Source organism: Struthio camelus, chromosome 3 (assembly GCF_040807025.1).
Source record: "Struthio camelus isolate bStrCam1 chromosome 3, bStrCam1.hap1, whole genome shotgun sequence".
NCBI classification, from domain to species: domain Eukaryota; kingdom Metazoa; phylum Chordata; class Aves; order Struthioniformes; family Struthionidae; genus Struthio; species Struthio camelus.
The window spans coordinates 9,559,067-9,574,653 of NC_090944.1; the positions used below are offsets into that span (position 1 = coordinate 9,559,067).

At 47.9% G+C, this 15,587-nt stretch overlaps 1 protein-coding gene across 42 annotated transcripts in view; it reads left to right on the forward strand.

The window, feature by feature from the left end:
* Positions 1-15,587, forward strand: part of EXTL3 (exostosin like glycosyltransferase 3) — a 151,846-nt gene that overhangs the window by 113,962 nt on the left and 22,297 nt on the right. For 36 of the 42 annotated variants that reach the window (XM_068936798.1, XM_068936814.1, XM_068936792.1 and 33 more), the window contains 2 exons: positions 1,929-2,057; positions 5,671-8,293. In XM_068936798.1, the coding sequence (XP_068792899.1) occupies positions 6,146-8,293 (2,148 nt within the window). In that variant the 5' untranslated portion in view covers positions 1,929-2,057; positions 5,671-6,145. The remainder of the gene's footprint in view (positions 1-1,928; positions 2,058-5,670; positions 8,294-15,587) is intronic. The other 6 variants (XM_068936819.1, XM_068936820.1, XM_068936793.1 and 3 more) reach the window with 1 other exon arrangement.

The window sequence follows — 15,587 nt, forward strand, 5'->3', positions numbered from 1 at the left end:
AGTTTATCCCCTGAATTTACAGATTACAAAACCTTTTACCTGTTGAAGAAAGCCAATGTCACCCCAGTCTTCCAAAAGGGCAAGGAGGAGGAGCCAGGAAACTACAGGCCTGTCAGCCTCCCCTCCATCCCTGGAAAGGTAATGGAACAGCTCCTCCTGGAGGTCCTCACTAAGCATCTGGAGGACAAGAAGGTGATCGGGAGTAGTCAGCACGGATTCACCAAAGGGAAATCGTGCTTGACCAATCTGACAGCCTTCTCTGATGGAATGACTGGCTGGGTAGGTGAGGGGAGAGCAGTGGATGTTGTCTCCCTGGACTTCAACAAGGCTTTGGACACTGTCTCCCATCACATCCTCCTAGGGAAGCTCAGGAAGTGTGGGCTAGACGAGTGGACAGTGAGGTGGACTGAGAACTGGCTAGGTGGCAGAGCTCAGAGGGTTGCGGTCAGTGGTGCAGAGTCAAGTTGGAGGCCTGCAGCTAGCGGTGTGCCCCAGGGGTCAGTCCTGGGTCCGGTCTTGCTCAAGGTATACATCAATGACCTGGATAAAGGCACAGAGTGCACTCTCAGCAAGTTTGCTGATGATACTAAACTGGGAGGAGGGGCTGGCACACCAGAAGGCTGTGCTGCCATTCCGAGGGACCTGGACAGGCTGGAGAGGTGGGCAGAGAGAAACCTCCTGAAGTTCCACAAAGGCAAGTGCAGGGTGCTGCCCCTGGGGAGGAATAACGCCATGCAGCAGGACAGGCTGGGGGTTGACCTGCTGGAAAGCATCTCTGCAGGGAAGGACGTGGGAGTGCTGGTAGACAACAAGTTAAGCATGAGGCAGCAGTGTGCCTTTGTGACCAAGAAGGTCAGTGGTACGCTGGGGTGCCTTAGGCAGAGTGTTGCCAGCAGGTGGAGGGAGGTGATCCTGCCCCTCTCCTCAGCCCTGGGGAGGCCACATGTGGAGTCCTGTGTCCAGTTCTGGGCTCCCCAGTGCAAGAGAGACATGGCATTACTGGAGAGAGTGCAGCGGAGGGCTACAAAGATGATTAGAGGGCTGGAGCACCTCTCCTAGGAAGAAAGACTGCAAGAGCTGGGCCTGTTTAGCCCGGAGAAGAGAAGATTGAGAGGGGATCTCATCAACGTGTATAAGTATGTGAAGGGGGAGTGTCAAGAGGATGAGGCCAGCCTCTTCTCCGTGATGCCCAGCAACAGGACAAGAGGCAATGGGCAGAAACGGAACCGCAGGAAGTTCCATCTGAACCTGAGAAAAAACTTCTTCACTGTGAGGGTGACAGAGCATTGGAACAGGTTGCCCAGAGAGGTAGTGGAGTCTCCTTCGCTGGAGACAGTCAAAAGCCGTCTGGATGTGATCCTGGGCAATATGCTCTAGGTGACCCAGGTTGAGCAGGGGGGTTGGACTAGATGATCTCCAGAGGTCCCTTCCAACCTAAACGATTCTGGGTGATTCTGTAGTGGTGTTGTTCTTAGCCTGGGAGTATTTCTAAGTACCTGCAAGCTCTCGAGAGGGTGCAAATCCCCAGCAATGTTCCTGAAGGCTGTAGCACACAAAGCATTTCAGGGTGAATTTTTCATCTGGCTCTTTTAAAGATCTGCTCTCAACCATACCTTAAAGCATGCACCTAATAGATTTATTCTGCCTGTTCAACTGCAAAGAGAAAATCCTCCACGTGCTCCTGTTCCCAAAATGATCAGAGATTTGGGATGTAATCCTTTTCTTTGGGAACATTAGGATGGAGGAAGTTACCATTGCTGAAGGGCTATTTTGTGTTCATTTCTCTTCTGTTTCACTTAAAAACACCGTTCCTCATTGGCATTAAGGAACGGGGGGAAAATGTTATATTTTATTTAGCCAAAACACAAAGGTTTTCACTTTTTGTTATTTTTTTTTTAAAGGTGATTTGTATGTGATTTTATTTTTAGTGCTGGTGAAAAATAGACTTGGCAATAGGAACTGTCTATTCAAGACGGGACGGATAAAGCAAAGGAGCCACTAACACACTTCCTGACAGCCTTTGGCGTTCATCAGGAGAGAGAGCCTGCGTGACCCAGGTGGGTATTTTGGGTCATCCTCCCCGCAACAGCCAGAAGAGTGGAAAATTAGGCGCTTTTGTGATGACAGCATTGCGAAAATAGCAGTGCAGACCTGTCGGTTGGCGAGGCAGGAGCAAGAGGACAGGTTAGAAGGACTGGGGTGACAGCGGTTGCAGATCCGTGGTGGCAACAGCCTCCCGAGCATCCCCATGTCAGACCAGCCTGGCTCTTTCAACTAGAAATGCAAAACGAGGGAGAAGCTCAGCTATGCCCGTAACGTCCCTAGCACTTACTGCGGAGGTAGGGAAGTCTAGGAAAACATCCCTGGATTTGAACTCCGATGTGGCACTGTGCCTGAACAGCAGTTTAGTCTCGTAGCCCTGTGCTGCGGGAGGAAAACTGCGCTTTGCAAACCTGTCCTGCCAAAGAAGTCGATCAGACTGGCATTTGGGAAGAAGCGGTGGTAATTATTAAGCTTCTAATTTCCCAAGAGCTTCTCCTGCCTCTCTTTTGATGTGTAATTAGATCTAGCAGGCAGCAACATTGTGTTATAACGTCAGCAAACGTTTCTCTGTGTGGGGCTCTGTTGGGTTTAAGGACTAGGTAGCGCTTAGGAGTGGGACGAATGGGTTGGCCGGACAGCCCAGCAACTGACGCATCCGTCCTCCTTTCACATTTCTTTTTGGTAACTATGGAAATCAGCAGCAATTTACCCCAGGGCTGCTTATTGCTCTTAAATAGTACACTGAGGGCCCTCCTGGTAAAACTGCAGTTTGAGAGGTTTTGCTTTTTTTTTTTTTTTAAAGTCCTAATAACAACGTGTTTAGAACCGCAGGCTCTATCTAGTTGATGAAGAATAAAGTCCTAGTAACGAAGAAGAGTCTGGAAATGTGTCTAAAGTGCTTTCTTTATCACCAGCACATATTTCATCCTGACAGTCGATACTTTTAACTGATCGCAAGCCATGCGTGGTGCATGTCCAATCCCTCCCCAGCCTCTGCTGGGTCCTGTGTGGTCGCTTCCAAGCTAGCAGCAGGACTAGTTTGTCAGCCTCAGGTTTCTGAGCATATAGATTTTTTAAATTCATGGCCCACAGTTTTAAGTCGAGAGGATAAAGTTTGTCCTGTATCAACTGAAGTGGAAGGACCGGAGGAGCCCCTGGAAGGCTTAGATGGCAGAGCAGCTGCAGAAGATCACGTGCAGGGTGATAGCCTGGATTTAGCCTTTCAAGGACCCCCGTTGCCATTTTAGGGAGGCCACTTTGCCTTTTCAGCACTGTTTTGGGCTTGCAGATGGGTAAAGCAGTTAACGTGGAACAAGATTTAGATGCAGGATAAGCAGTTTTCTCAGGTCAGTGAGAAGCAGCCCGTGTGCATGCACTTCCTTTTCCTTTCTTGGCCTGTTTTTGATCTCTTGTTACTACCATGTTGGCTCAGCACCTTGCAATATTTGACCACATTTACCCCATGGCACCCCCGAAAAACAAGCAGAGCTTGTTTTCCCATGCGTGTCTTGAAATTAAGCCGTTTTCAGATTCATCTATGTTTGAGTGAGGGTGTGCTTTGACATTTCCTCCAGGAAAAGCATTAACAGAGCGACTCTCATCTCACTAGCTGTTTGCAGAAACCTGGTGGCAATTCTGGGCTCTTTGCACCCCCTACGAGACAAGGTCAAAATTGCAGGGACTGACCGGCTGGCTTGTGTGCAGACAGAGGCAGCATGGATTTTATTTCCTGGGGAGACCTTAAAAAAGAAGAAGAAGAAAAAAGACTTTGAGAAAAATTTTTTTTTTTGTTTGCCTGCAGTCAATCGGCTGCTTTGTGCGCTGGTGCCTGCTGAAACCCTTCTGGTCTGGTGGCCACAGTCCCAGAGGCACGATGCAAGGATGCCGTTAGCACCGAGGCTCCCCGTGCCCGACTGTCAGCCTCGTGCCCAGGAGCCGGGGATTTGCATTCGTCGCCCGCCTCTTGCAGCCCGGGCACGTGAAAGCTGGTGTACAGTGAATACCATTAAAACGTTCGGCCAGGAGAGTCGCGGCCCCCCTCATCTGCCCACATGAGCTACCGAGATCTGAGAAAGCTGATTTAGCCTTCTCCTGACCTTTTAGCCCCTTTATCCTCCCTGTTTTCTGAGATTTACGCCAGTGCTGTTTGCCAGGCAGCGTTATGAATTTACAACGTGCCTTAATTTTTGGTTTTTGTACTGCTGTGCTGCTCCTCGGCTGTGGGTCAGGCTGGGGGCTGATTCCCATTTAATCATGGGGCATTAATTTGCCAACAACAAAAGGCCCTGTAATGAAATAGGCCTAGGACTGACTGGGCTATTAGTGCACTTGTTGTTTCCCCTTTAATTGTATTTTTCCTGGTTAAAATTGAATCTTCTGTTTATTTTCTGACACGCCCTTGTATACTACGCTGAAAATTGTTCCTGACTTCTCTCTGCTCCTTTAAAGTGAATTTCTGGTTTGCTTTGGCCAGTTTTCTCTGGTTTCGCTGCGATTCGCTTCCTTACCATCTTTCTGCTAATTCTGCATGAGCAGATGAGAGAAGCGTTAAATAGATTTAGTGAAAAGATGGCTGTCACCGGTACAGATGACTCCCTAATTAAAAATTGAAGGGGAAATCACCGTCAGGTCACGCTCCTCATGCGGCTGGGTAAGAGTTGATACTAAGCCCAGCTGAGCAGATATCGCAGAAACTTAAGTACCTCGAAGGAGGTTGATAAAGGGGAGGGAGACTGTTCTGGTGGCCAACATACCCATCTGGCCTAGATTCAGATCTCTAGTCTGTTGGCATAGAGCACAGAGTCAAAGCTAAATTTGCCATGTCCTTGATTTTTATGCCCGTGCTACCAGCTATCTATTAACTCAGTGCAGCAGCAGGGTTTTCCGAGTGAAAAGCATATCTAAGCAAGCTGATGCCGCTCACGTGGTGTGGTACCGCGCAGATACTAACTCCAGCATCCCAGTTTAGAGGAGTCCCCTTTCTCCAGTTGCGGCCAGAAAACCCATCTTGCGTACAAGCAGCCTGCTGGGGTAATTGTAGCCGCCACGGGTGCGTCCCCTTGCGACTTTTTGTTGCAGCGAATCAAGATTTTCCAGCAGGAAATGAAAGCAAAACACTTTGTCTAAAAATTGCTCATCAGCTCTAGTCGCTGGACCGGAACAATAGTGATTACACTCAGACACGCGGCTGAAATTTGCAGCTCTGCTGTGTCCCAGGGTCACAACGCGCTGCGGAAAGGCGCGTAAAGAAAGCAGGTGTACATTCCTGTCTCTGTTTCGGGCAGGGGGAGAGAGGGGCATGCACATGTTAAGCAGCTTGTCCCAAGTTTCACGGCGAGACAGCGGCAGCAATAGGGAACCAGATCCACGGGCTGCTATTTTCTAGTCTAGCCACTGAAGCGTATAACATTGATGAAAAGCAGAAGTGTCCAGAGAAAGCTGTGTGGCCGTGTCTAATGAATCCCATTGCTTTCTCGGGTTTACCGATACTGACCCAGGAGGTGTTAGACGTGTACAAGTGTTGCTCTTTGGTAAAAAGGACAGTTACTTTTAAAAAACTAGCAGCCTTAGGATGCTAAGGGGTGATTTTTTCTTGCATTGCCTGAATATACGATTTTTCTCTTGTAGGAATGGCAGAGCATCAGCAGCGCAGCGGTGATGCGGGAGACTGATGTTTGCACGAGTCTCTCCTGGCTCGTTTTCCACCATGGCTGTTGCCTCTGCATATTCATCGGATGGTAATGCGGGATGTCGAGAGCAGCGGTAGAGTTTGGCTTGATCCCATTGTGTTTCTCCTGTGTCGGTTGAGACTTTATATCACCATGACAACGCTGTGACACTTCTTGCAACAGCTACCCGCAGATCAAGGCTGGGCTGGGGGTGGTGAGAAGTTCCATGATTGATTCGAACTGGATCAAAAGTTGGAGTGGCAACACAAAGACTGTCGCAAAGCCGTCGTAAGGACAGGAAGATGAAATTTCCATTCTATTGGCTGCTCGATAAGCAGGCACAATAACATTTCTTTCTAGAGACTCGCTATAAGAACTCTTTTGGTTATGGCTACTGATCCAACGTGATTGGGTGCGCACCGACTCTTGAACTCATGACTGGATATACGATGTTGCGGAATGGGGGAGTGGGGAATGGAGGCCAGCCGTGGGTGCTGAGATGGTCCAGTCGGATCCGGCTCACCTGGCTTAGTTTCACCCTCTTTATTATCCTTGTCTTCTTTCCCCTCATTGCCCACTACTACCTAACCACCATCGATGATGCAGATGACGCTGGCAAGCGCATCTTTGGTCCTCGAACTGGCAACGAGCTGTGCGAGGTGAAGCATGTGCAAGACCTGTGCCGCATCCGTGAGTCGGTCAGCGAGGAGCTGCTCCAGCTGGAGGCCAAGCGGCAGGAGCTCAACAGTGAGATTGCCAAGCTGAACTTGAAGATCGAGGCGTGCAAAAAGAGCATTGAAAATGCCAAGCAGGACCTGCTGCAGCTGAAGAACGTCATCAGCCAGACGGAGCATTCCTACAAAGAACTGATGGCCCAGAACCAGCCAAAGCTCTCCTTGCCAATCCGGCTCCTGCCAGAGAAAGACGATGCAACCTTCCCTTTGCCAAAATCCAACCGGAACTGCAGGCTACACAATTGCTTTGACTACTCACGATGCCCGTTGACGTCTGGCTTTCCAGTCTATGTCTACAACAGTGATGATTACCCTTTTGGTAGTTCCTTAGACCCTTTAATTAAACAAGCCTTTGAGGCGACTGTCAGAACTAATGTTTATGTTACTGAAAATGCAAATATTGCTTGCGTGTATGTAATTTTAGTGGGGGAAATGCAGGAGCCCATAATGCCAAAACCTACTGAACTAGAGCAACAGTTGCACTCTTTGCCATATTGGAGGACTGATGGACATAACCATCTCATCATCAATTTATCGAGGAAATCGGAAACTCAGAATTTTATTTACAACATCAGCACAGGGCGTGCCATGATTGCCCAGTCCACCTTTTACGATGTGCAGTATCGACCAGGATTTGATATTGTGGTATCACCTCTGGTCCATGCTATGTCAGAACCCAACTTCCTAGAAATCCCACCCCAGGTGCCAGTCAAGCGTAAATATCTATTCAGTTTCCAGGGGGAGAAGATAGAGTCTCTCAGATCTAGCTTGCAAGAGGTTCGCTCTTTTGAAGAGGAAATAGAAGGCAATGCCCCAGCTGACTATGACGATCGGATCATTACCACCTTGAAGGCTGTTCAGGACAGCAAGTTGGACTTTGTTTTGGTGGAGTTCACGTGTAAGAACCAGCCTAAGGCAAGTCTGCCCACTGAGTGGGCTCTGTGTGGAGAAAGGGATGACAGACTAGAGCTACTGAAGCTATCTACTTTTGCACTGATAATCACCCCAGGGGACACCCATCTAGTGATCTCCGCTGGGTGTGCCATGAGACTGTTTGAGGCTCTGGAAGTTGGAGCCATCCCAGTGGTTCTTGGAGAGCAAGTTCAGCTACCCTACAATGATGTGATCCGGTGGAACGAGGCAGCCTTAATCATACCAAAGCCACGTATCACAGAAGTGCACTTTCTTCTGAGAAGCATTTCTGACAACGATCTCCTTGCCATGAGGAGGCAAGGCCGCTTCTTATGGGAGACCTACTTCTCCACCTCCGACAATGTGTTCAGCACACTCTTAGCTATCATAAGGACTCGAATCCAAATCCCAGCTGCTCCTATCCGAGAAGAAGCTGCTGTGGAGATTCCACACCGATCTGGCAAAGCTGCTGGTACGGACCCCAATATGGCAGACAATGGTGACCTGGACTTGGGGCCTGTGGAAACAGAACCACCCTATGCATCTCCCAAATATCTCCGCAACTTCACCCTCACTGCAATGGACATCTACAGGAATTGGAATTCAGCTCCGGGACCTTTCCACCTCTTCCCCTATACTCCCTTCGATCCCGTTTTACCATCAGAAGCAAAATTTTTGGGGTCCGGGACTGGATTTCGACCAATTGGTGGAGGAGCAGGTGGTTCTGGGAAGGAGTTCCAGGCTGCTTTGGGTGGAAATGTCCCACGGGAGCAGTTCACAGTAGTGATGTTAACTTACGAGCGGGAGGAAGTGCTGATGAACTCCCTGGAGAGGCTCAACGGTCTCCCCTACTTAAATAAAGTGGTGGTAGTGTGGAACTCTCCCAAGCTTCCCTCTGAGGATCTCTTATGGCCAGACATTGGTGTCCCAATCATGGTAAGAAAGATGTGGATACTATCGCCTGACTTCTGCAGGGGGAGGTCTGTGTATTGAGGTTGGCTGTAATTGTTCTGTAGCATGTCAGCTCAGCTTAGACATCTAAGACCGCCTTCATCCCACATGACTGTAGATGTGTATACCTGATCTGGACTTTTTAGCAGCAGGGAGAAACAGAGAGATTAAAGGTGTGACTCATCCGACCCATTTTAGGTGTTTACATGAGAATGCCTTGAATTATATTCAGAAAACACCTGTTTCTCTCCACCGACTTTAAAGGGAGGCTGCTGACTAGTTCAGAGGTAGACGACATCGCTCCAGATGCGTGAGCTTAGGTGAGATGAGTTGCTACCGTGACAAAATTCATTCTGTGACCTTAGGGTTAGGAAATACAAGAGCTATTGGGGAGAGTCTAAATGGTAAAAACACGGGATCTTTACAGGTGCTGGGTGTTTAGCACCCATGAAAAAATAATTGTATATTTGGAGCTTACCGTGAATCTTGGGGCATAGAGCTATCGACTCTCTGTATTACAAATCTTCGCTTAGGCTCTTTGTTCAGTGTCACGCTGTAAGGATGGTTGGCACCTTATAAATACCTAAGTAGTGGCTGTTTCTGCACTTCACCTGATGAATCTTTTATAAAAACAAAAGAGCAACATGCCGAAGCCATGCTGTGCCAGGAGAAAGCAGGGGAGAGAGGGAATGCTGCTTTTAAAAGGAGCTAATTCTCCCATCCTATGAGGTCATTTTCTTCCACTACTTTTTTTGTTCTTTTTTTTTTTTTCTTTTTGAATCTCAGGACTTCTGTCATCTCAGCATAACTTTCTCCCTTGGGCGTTGCTGACAATCAATATAAAATATAACTTGCCAAGTGCCCTCGTAAAGAGAGTGCAGGCATGAAGCCACTAACAAGAAGCAACACTGCGGTGTTTGAATCCAGGCATGTTTAGAGGACAAATGAAAGGCTAATACTTTACAAATTAGGACCGGGAAAAACAGAAGAGGAAGATAGCATTTAAGTACGCAAACCGCGTGTGGTTTATGTGACAGGACGCTACAAAGCTTAATAGCAATGTGAGCTTTATGCTTCATGCAAAGAGATTCATTGATTTAATATTTCCTTGTATTATTATTGTGATGAATAAATAAATCCTTCTGCTCGCATTTAAAAACTCTTATGGTCCAGGGACAATGAGGAGAGAAAATTACTTGGATAATTGCAAAATAATCTTTCACATTAGTCCTGTTGAATGCTTGAATTCTGTAAAATCTTCACATTGTATCTGCTAAAAAAACCCACATACTCCTTCAGAGCTGAAGAGTGGGGATTGTTCTCTTTGGAGTTGCTAATGGGTGTTATTTGCCAAAGAAAAATATGTTTCTGTTGATGGGCATTAATGTCTTTTTTTTTTTTTACTTTGTTCCCGTTTGCATATCTGTTGTGTTGGAGGCCCACTTGCTTTTCAGGGACTTGGATGCACGCGTTCGAATTGCTGCTGAGTGGTGCCCTTGGGCTAGTGTCCTTTGCTGCTGCGGTGCCCTTTGCTACTGTTTGGTCCAAGAGGAGGAAACGCGTTTTGGGATATCGGCTGGTAACCGTGTGCTGGTGGCCGAGTTGGCTGGAGCGTAGCTAACTTGCGTTGCATGTATTGGTCCAGTAATAGGTCTGGGTTTTCTTCCAGTTTTTCTGAGTCTTGATACTTAGTTTTCAAACTGTGCAGGCTGGTTGTGACGTGGTCTTGCGAATCAGGTTCTTTTTTTTCTTTTCCTCGACGGGGTGTCAGTTAATCAAGAGCAAGGCTCGAAGCTATGTTGGGTCTTTGAAGCTTTCCTGGATAATGAGATAAACAGGATGGGCTGTGGGATGTATTTTATTTTCAAATCTTTTTCTTAGCTATATCTTTCTTGCCTACGGCATCATCACTAGAAGAATCAGTAAGATCCCTTCGTTGTGCATGAGTCTATGGTGAAATATGCTGCCTCTGTACTGAGCTTAAGTGGCTAGGTATGGCACTGTTTAATGTAAAGGTGTGTGATTGTCCTCTAATTTAACATGCCTTTGTGCTGGAGCCGTGGCGGGACCTGCTGTGAAAATTACTCCCCTCTCACCTCACATAGTGTCACAGGGGAAAAAAATGGCTCTAAGTGGGAATTCTTATTTGTGCAAATTTTAAAACTCGCTTCTGCAAGTGTTCGTCTCAGTAGCACTTAATCACTAGACCTTTCCCCAAAAGAAGAACCTGGAGAGCGTGGCTGTGCTGGTGCCAGCAGTAACATCTCAGCCGTCGTTTAACTTCCCGAATGCTTCTCCGTAGCATTTCCGCAGTGTCGACATTGCGCTGTTTCTACAACTAGCGATTTGGTTATCCGACAGCTGTCTGCGGCAGTTGGCAAAGCCCCAATATACACAAGGAATTAAAAACTACCCAAACCACCGATCCCTCCTCTGACCGCCAGCGGTTCAGATCCTTCTTCGCTGGGGGAAGCGCCTGCTGCAGAGAGCCTTGCTGCCAGTGCTGGAGAGCTGGGCACAGCAATGCTTGCACCATGCTCGTGAGTGCTCCTGCTCTTTCCCAGCTCAAGGGAAAGGAGTTTTGGAGTCAATCTACACTCTGCACCAGTGGGAAGATGTGCTAGTGTCGGAGTGAGATGGGGAAACTTGGCTGCGGCGCCCATGCACCCATCTGCACACACATTCATCTTGGAAAGGTTTCCTGCAGCAGAATAAAGAGGGAGTCCTTTAGGAGTTGATCTGGCTTGATCTTTGGTGAGAGACTTCCAACTTCCCCTTTCAGTGTCATCATGTTCAGGAGCTCTAAATAATGTTCAAGCGATGACAGGAGAGCCTCATTCTCTGCTTTGCAATTCCCTGACAGCATTTTCATCCACACGAATACAAGTTAAGGGAAACAAATGAAATAAAACGCCCAGTAAACTACTCATCCAGCCCACGCAAATGGTAATAAAAGGCACCTAAGTAGATGCAGATCCTGCTGAGCTTTTCCATGCGCTCAGGCACTGATGTGCTGCTGGTTGCTGATTGCTGTAGGGCGCTCACACACGCTTCCTCTGCAAACTTGGAGTGTTGCAGGGAGCATGGTCTCGATGCTTCAAAACCCTATGTCTGGTTGTAGCAGCTCTTCAAGTCCTCCTGAGCCAGTTCCCTGGCCATATTCTGTGCAGCCGTGAGCAGGACATGGGTTGGGGCAGGGGAGACTTTTCCTGTTTCCGATCTGCTTTTAATTCCAAAAAAACCTATCAGAAAGTGTTGGATTTGGAGAGCCAGAGTTTCCTCAAGACAGTTGGTTTTAATATATTTAATTTGGATTTCAGAAGGCAGCCAAGTGCTACGTATGCCTTCCATTCGGTGGGTAAAGCACGAGGAGATTAAGCTCTGGAGCAGCTTGCAGCTCCTCTAATGCAGCAATTAAATTATCCATTTCCCTTTCAGAAACTTCCTTGAAGCCCCCCAGGAGTGTGCTCCATGCCAGGAAAGCAAACTGCATGCTCAGCAGCTTCCCTTACCTCCTTGGCACCTGCTTTCTCTCACCCACGTTGCTTAGCTTATGGGTCATGCCCTGGAGATGGGAGCAGACCAGGAAAGAGCAGATCGCACTAAGCAGGGGCTGTAAATTGGGTTATAATCTCAATAAAGACAATTTTCTGCCCCTTGCCTGCACACTCCTCCTCCCAACTCCAGCATCTTCTGGTTTGTCCATCTACCTCACATATCTGGTCAAAGGTGCATTTTTAACTTTTTTTTCTTCTAGTCTTAGAGTAAAGCAAGGCATCTCATTTGAAGTTAAGGTTTTGCCTTCTCCTCTTCCCCTGGGGTTATGTGGTGTGTGCTGTTAGATGTTTCTGAACAATTTAGCCGGGTTCGCTGCCAATGCCAGCTCCTGTGGCTTTCAATGGTGACTAATCCTTTCCTTCAGCTTTGTTATGGAGTAAGTAGCTAGCTTTGATCTCTGCAGTCACTTCCAGTGGCATAATATCCTTTTCTACTGGCTCAGTGGCCGTCTGAGAAAGCTTATTCAGTTTAGCCACTTGTTTAAAAAGGAATAATCTTTGGCCAGCCTTGCATCTGCGGACCTGTTTGGCTGGCTTGTCCCTTGAAATGCCATTTGTTGACTGAGGAGGGCTGCGGGGAAATAGTTCCATGACCTTCTCTTTGAGTCCTCAGGCTCACGGGTCCTTTCTACCCAAAATACGTGAAGGTGCTTTGGTAATTCCACCGTAAGGAGCTCCATAGACTCCCCAAATGACGTTTCTGGTGAAGAAGAGGAGGAACGGCTCTTGGCTGAAGGGTAATACCGAAGGATCGTACTTCCCCAGCCTGTAACAGCAGTGTGGGTGAGCTGCCACTGCCACGGGGGTTTCTGTGCTTGTCCTTCACCACTGCGCTTGGTTTTCTGATGAGAGCAGAGCCAGCCTTGCAAACCCAACTTGGGCTAACTAGCAGCTTGCACGGTCACCAGTAGCTCCAGGGAAACTGGAGCATCGTGTGTGATTCATGGGAGAGCAAGCTAGAGGGAAAATGGGAGACTAAAACTCTCCGTGCTGAACACACCAGCATTTCAGTTGGTCCTTTTACTTCCTGGGAGTTTTGCATATATATTGGTTACGGGCAAGTACCTGACTCAGGTAGGAACTTAAGCAAGTCCCTAACTGTGCCTCAGTGGGATTACTCGTGCTTGGCAGGAACAACTCCTGTTTCCTGGTGAACCACCGTTTTCCACTGGGCGATTATCACTTTCTCCCTGCCTTATGAATGTCAGTGATGAGGAGCAGAGCGCCAAGCTTTTAGACTTTTTCCCTCAATTCTTGCAAGGAGCCCTTTGCAGGATGGCAGGCCCAACTTCAGGTTTACGAGTTAGAAAACGTCTTGGTAAGAGTAGTTTTGCAAGGCAGGGCGGTGCTGCCCGAATTTTTCTCTCTGCTGCTCTCTGGTACGTAGCACCACCTGCTGCCTGCTGGGCGAACGGTGCTGCTAGATCGCTTCCTCTCAAATCCCTCCGAGTTTGCTGTCTGGATACGTATTTTTAGCGTTGTATAGACAAATTTGCTACTTAGTTTACCTGAGCTGCTGCAATCCAGATGCTTGTCACTGCAGGGCCTGGGCAAGGTGCAGCAGTGTGTGAACGTACGCTGCTAATGAGCAGGCTGTGCTTAGGGCTTTGTGCACTGAATAATAACTCAAGCACCCTTGCAATATTCTATTGCTATTGCCTAAAACCACTGCTTAATTCTTTCACATGCCATATGCTGTTTTGTAATAACGTTTTCATAGACAAAATGTTACCGTGGCCTCGCTTCTCTGAAATCCCTCTGCTTAGGAGGCAGCTAATGGGGCTGGTAACCAGAAGGAAGGAGTTACTTTAGGGCAGTGGAAAGGGAAAAGAAGGGAGGGAAAGAAACATCATTGCACACCGCTGTGTGCACAATCAGATGTTTTTTTCGCACACGACAACTTGAAAATGTCTAGAGAGGCACAGGGGCCGGTCCGCTTATATGGAAGCCTTTGGCCACGCACACGAGAGCTGTCTGTGCATTCTTAAAGCACTCCCCACCGCTGAGTGCAGACTGTCACAACAGCTAGAGGACAAAAGAGGTATGATGGGATTTGGCACCGGAGTCAATGCAGCGGCAAATACCACATTGTTTTCCCAGGGCTGCATGTCATGCTGCTTTTAGGGTTTGCATGGTGGTATGCATGTGCCTGTTAAAATAGCAGGAGAATACTTCATGTCCTCAGATTATTCCATACAGTGGAATAAGTGTGGGGGTGGGGAGGAGGGGAACAGAGCCTGTGTATGCCTTTCCTCTGGTTGTTTCCTTCTGTTTTTTCCTTCTGTTTATGTTCTGTGATTTTATGTTATGGCGATTCTCATTAGCTCTTGTAGCACTGTATGCTGATACGCACTTCGCTGTGAGATACAGCCGCCTTCTGATGAAGTCCCAGAGCCAGGATCACAGAATCACAGAATGGTTGAGGTTGGCAGGAACCTCTGGAGATCATCTAGTCCAACCCCCCTGCTCAACTAGGGTCACCCAGAGCAGGCTGCCCAGGACCATGTCCAGACGGCTTTTGAATATTCCTAAGGATGGCAATTCATGCAATGAAGACAGGCGTGTCTCCCAGAGTCGCTGTAACTTGATGTAGTAGCCCAAGAAATAGATGGACCCCGAGAGGCCGGAGGGAAGGGGCAAGCTGTAGTCGCCAAGGTCATGAATCTGGCTTTGGCCCTTTGGTATTAAATAGGTAGGGGGAAAAAATCAATATTGTTTCAGTTCCATGGAGCAGGAGAGACCTCACAGGGCATTGGGACATCAAGGAGGCAACTACGAAGGACATGGGAAGGTTGTAAAAAGAAAGGCGACTCTTGGACGCAAGGTCAGAGAAAGAGATGAGGAGCAGGAGAGAGGTTTTAATCACTCTGCTTACTCTTACATGTCCGATGTAGCTCTGAGATGCCCCCCAGAACTTTGTGGGATCGATCAGCAGAGATGTTGGTTCAATAAGTAACCATCAAAGAAAATGGTTACTTATTCCCAAGTCAGTTCAGTAGTGGGCTGGCAGTGGTGCAGTGCAGCAGCCACAAATATATTCATCTCCTGGACACGCTGCTACCCCCTTTCCCCACGATATCTGCCTGTATCTCACTGAGGAGCCCGTACCTCTCTCCCTTCCTCTTTCTGATGAATGCTTTCTCTTCAGTTTTCTTGAAATCAAACTCTGTAGCTAGCGATAAAGCGTGACAGATCTCCCTGCCGTGCTGTGAATACAGAGCGCTCCCCTTTCTAATTCAAACAGCAGTGTCTGGCTCCTTGCCGTGATTTTGGAGGAGGAAGCTCATCTTGTGCACAAATCGATGAGCAGAAAGGTGCTGGAGTAGCTGGATTCGGAACAACAGACTACCCTTTGTTTTTCTGTTGTCTGGTATCATGGGAATTGGTCCCATTTCACCACAAGTACCCAAAAAGGATAAAGTGTGGTGTGTCTTTTTTTTTCCTGGGGAAAGCGAGGGGAGGTGATTTTAGGGAGCATGAGAAACTTCTGGAGAAAAGCAGGAGTTGTAAACCACTGCCATCCAGAGATTACAGTCTTGAGTTAATTAACGAAAATGTGAGAAAGCAGATGAAGAATACCTCCCTCCTCCTAAAGCTGGGAAGACTGGCACAAAAAATATAAGGAACTAGTTGGAGTCCTGTAGCTAGTGGTGTCCCCCAGGGGCTGATACTGGGGCCAGTACTATTTAACAACTTCATTAATGACCTGGATGAAGGGACAG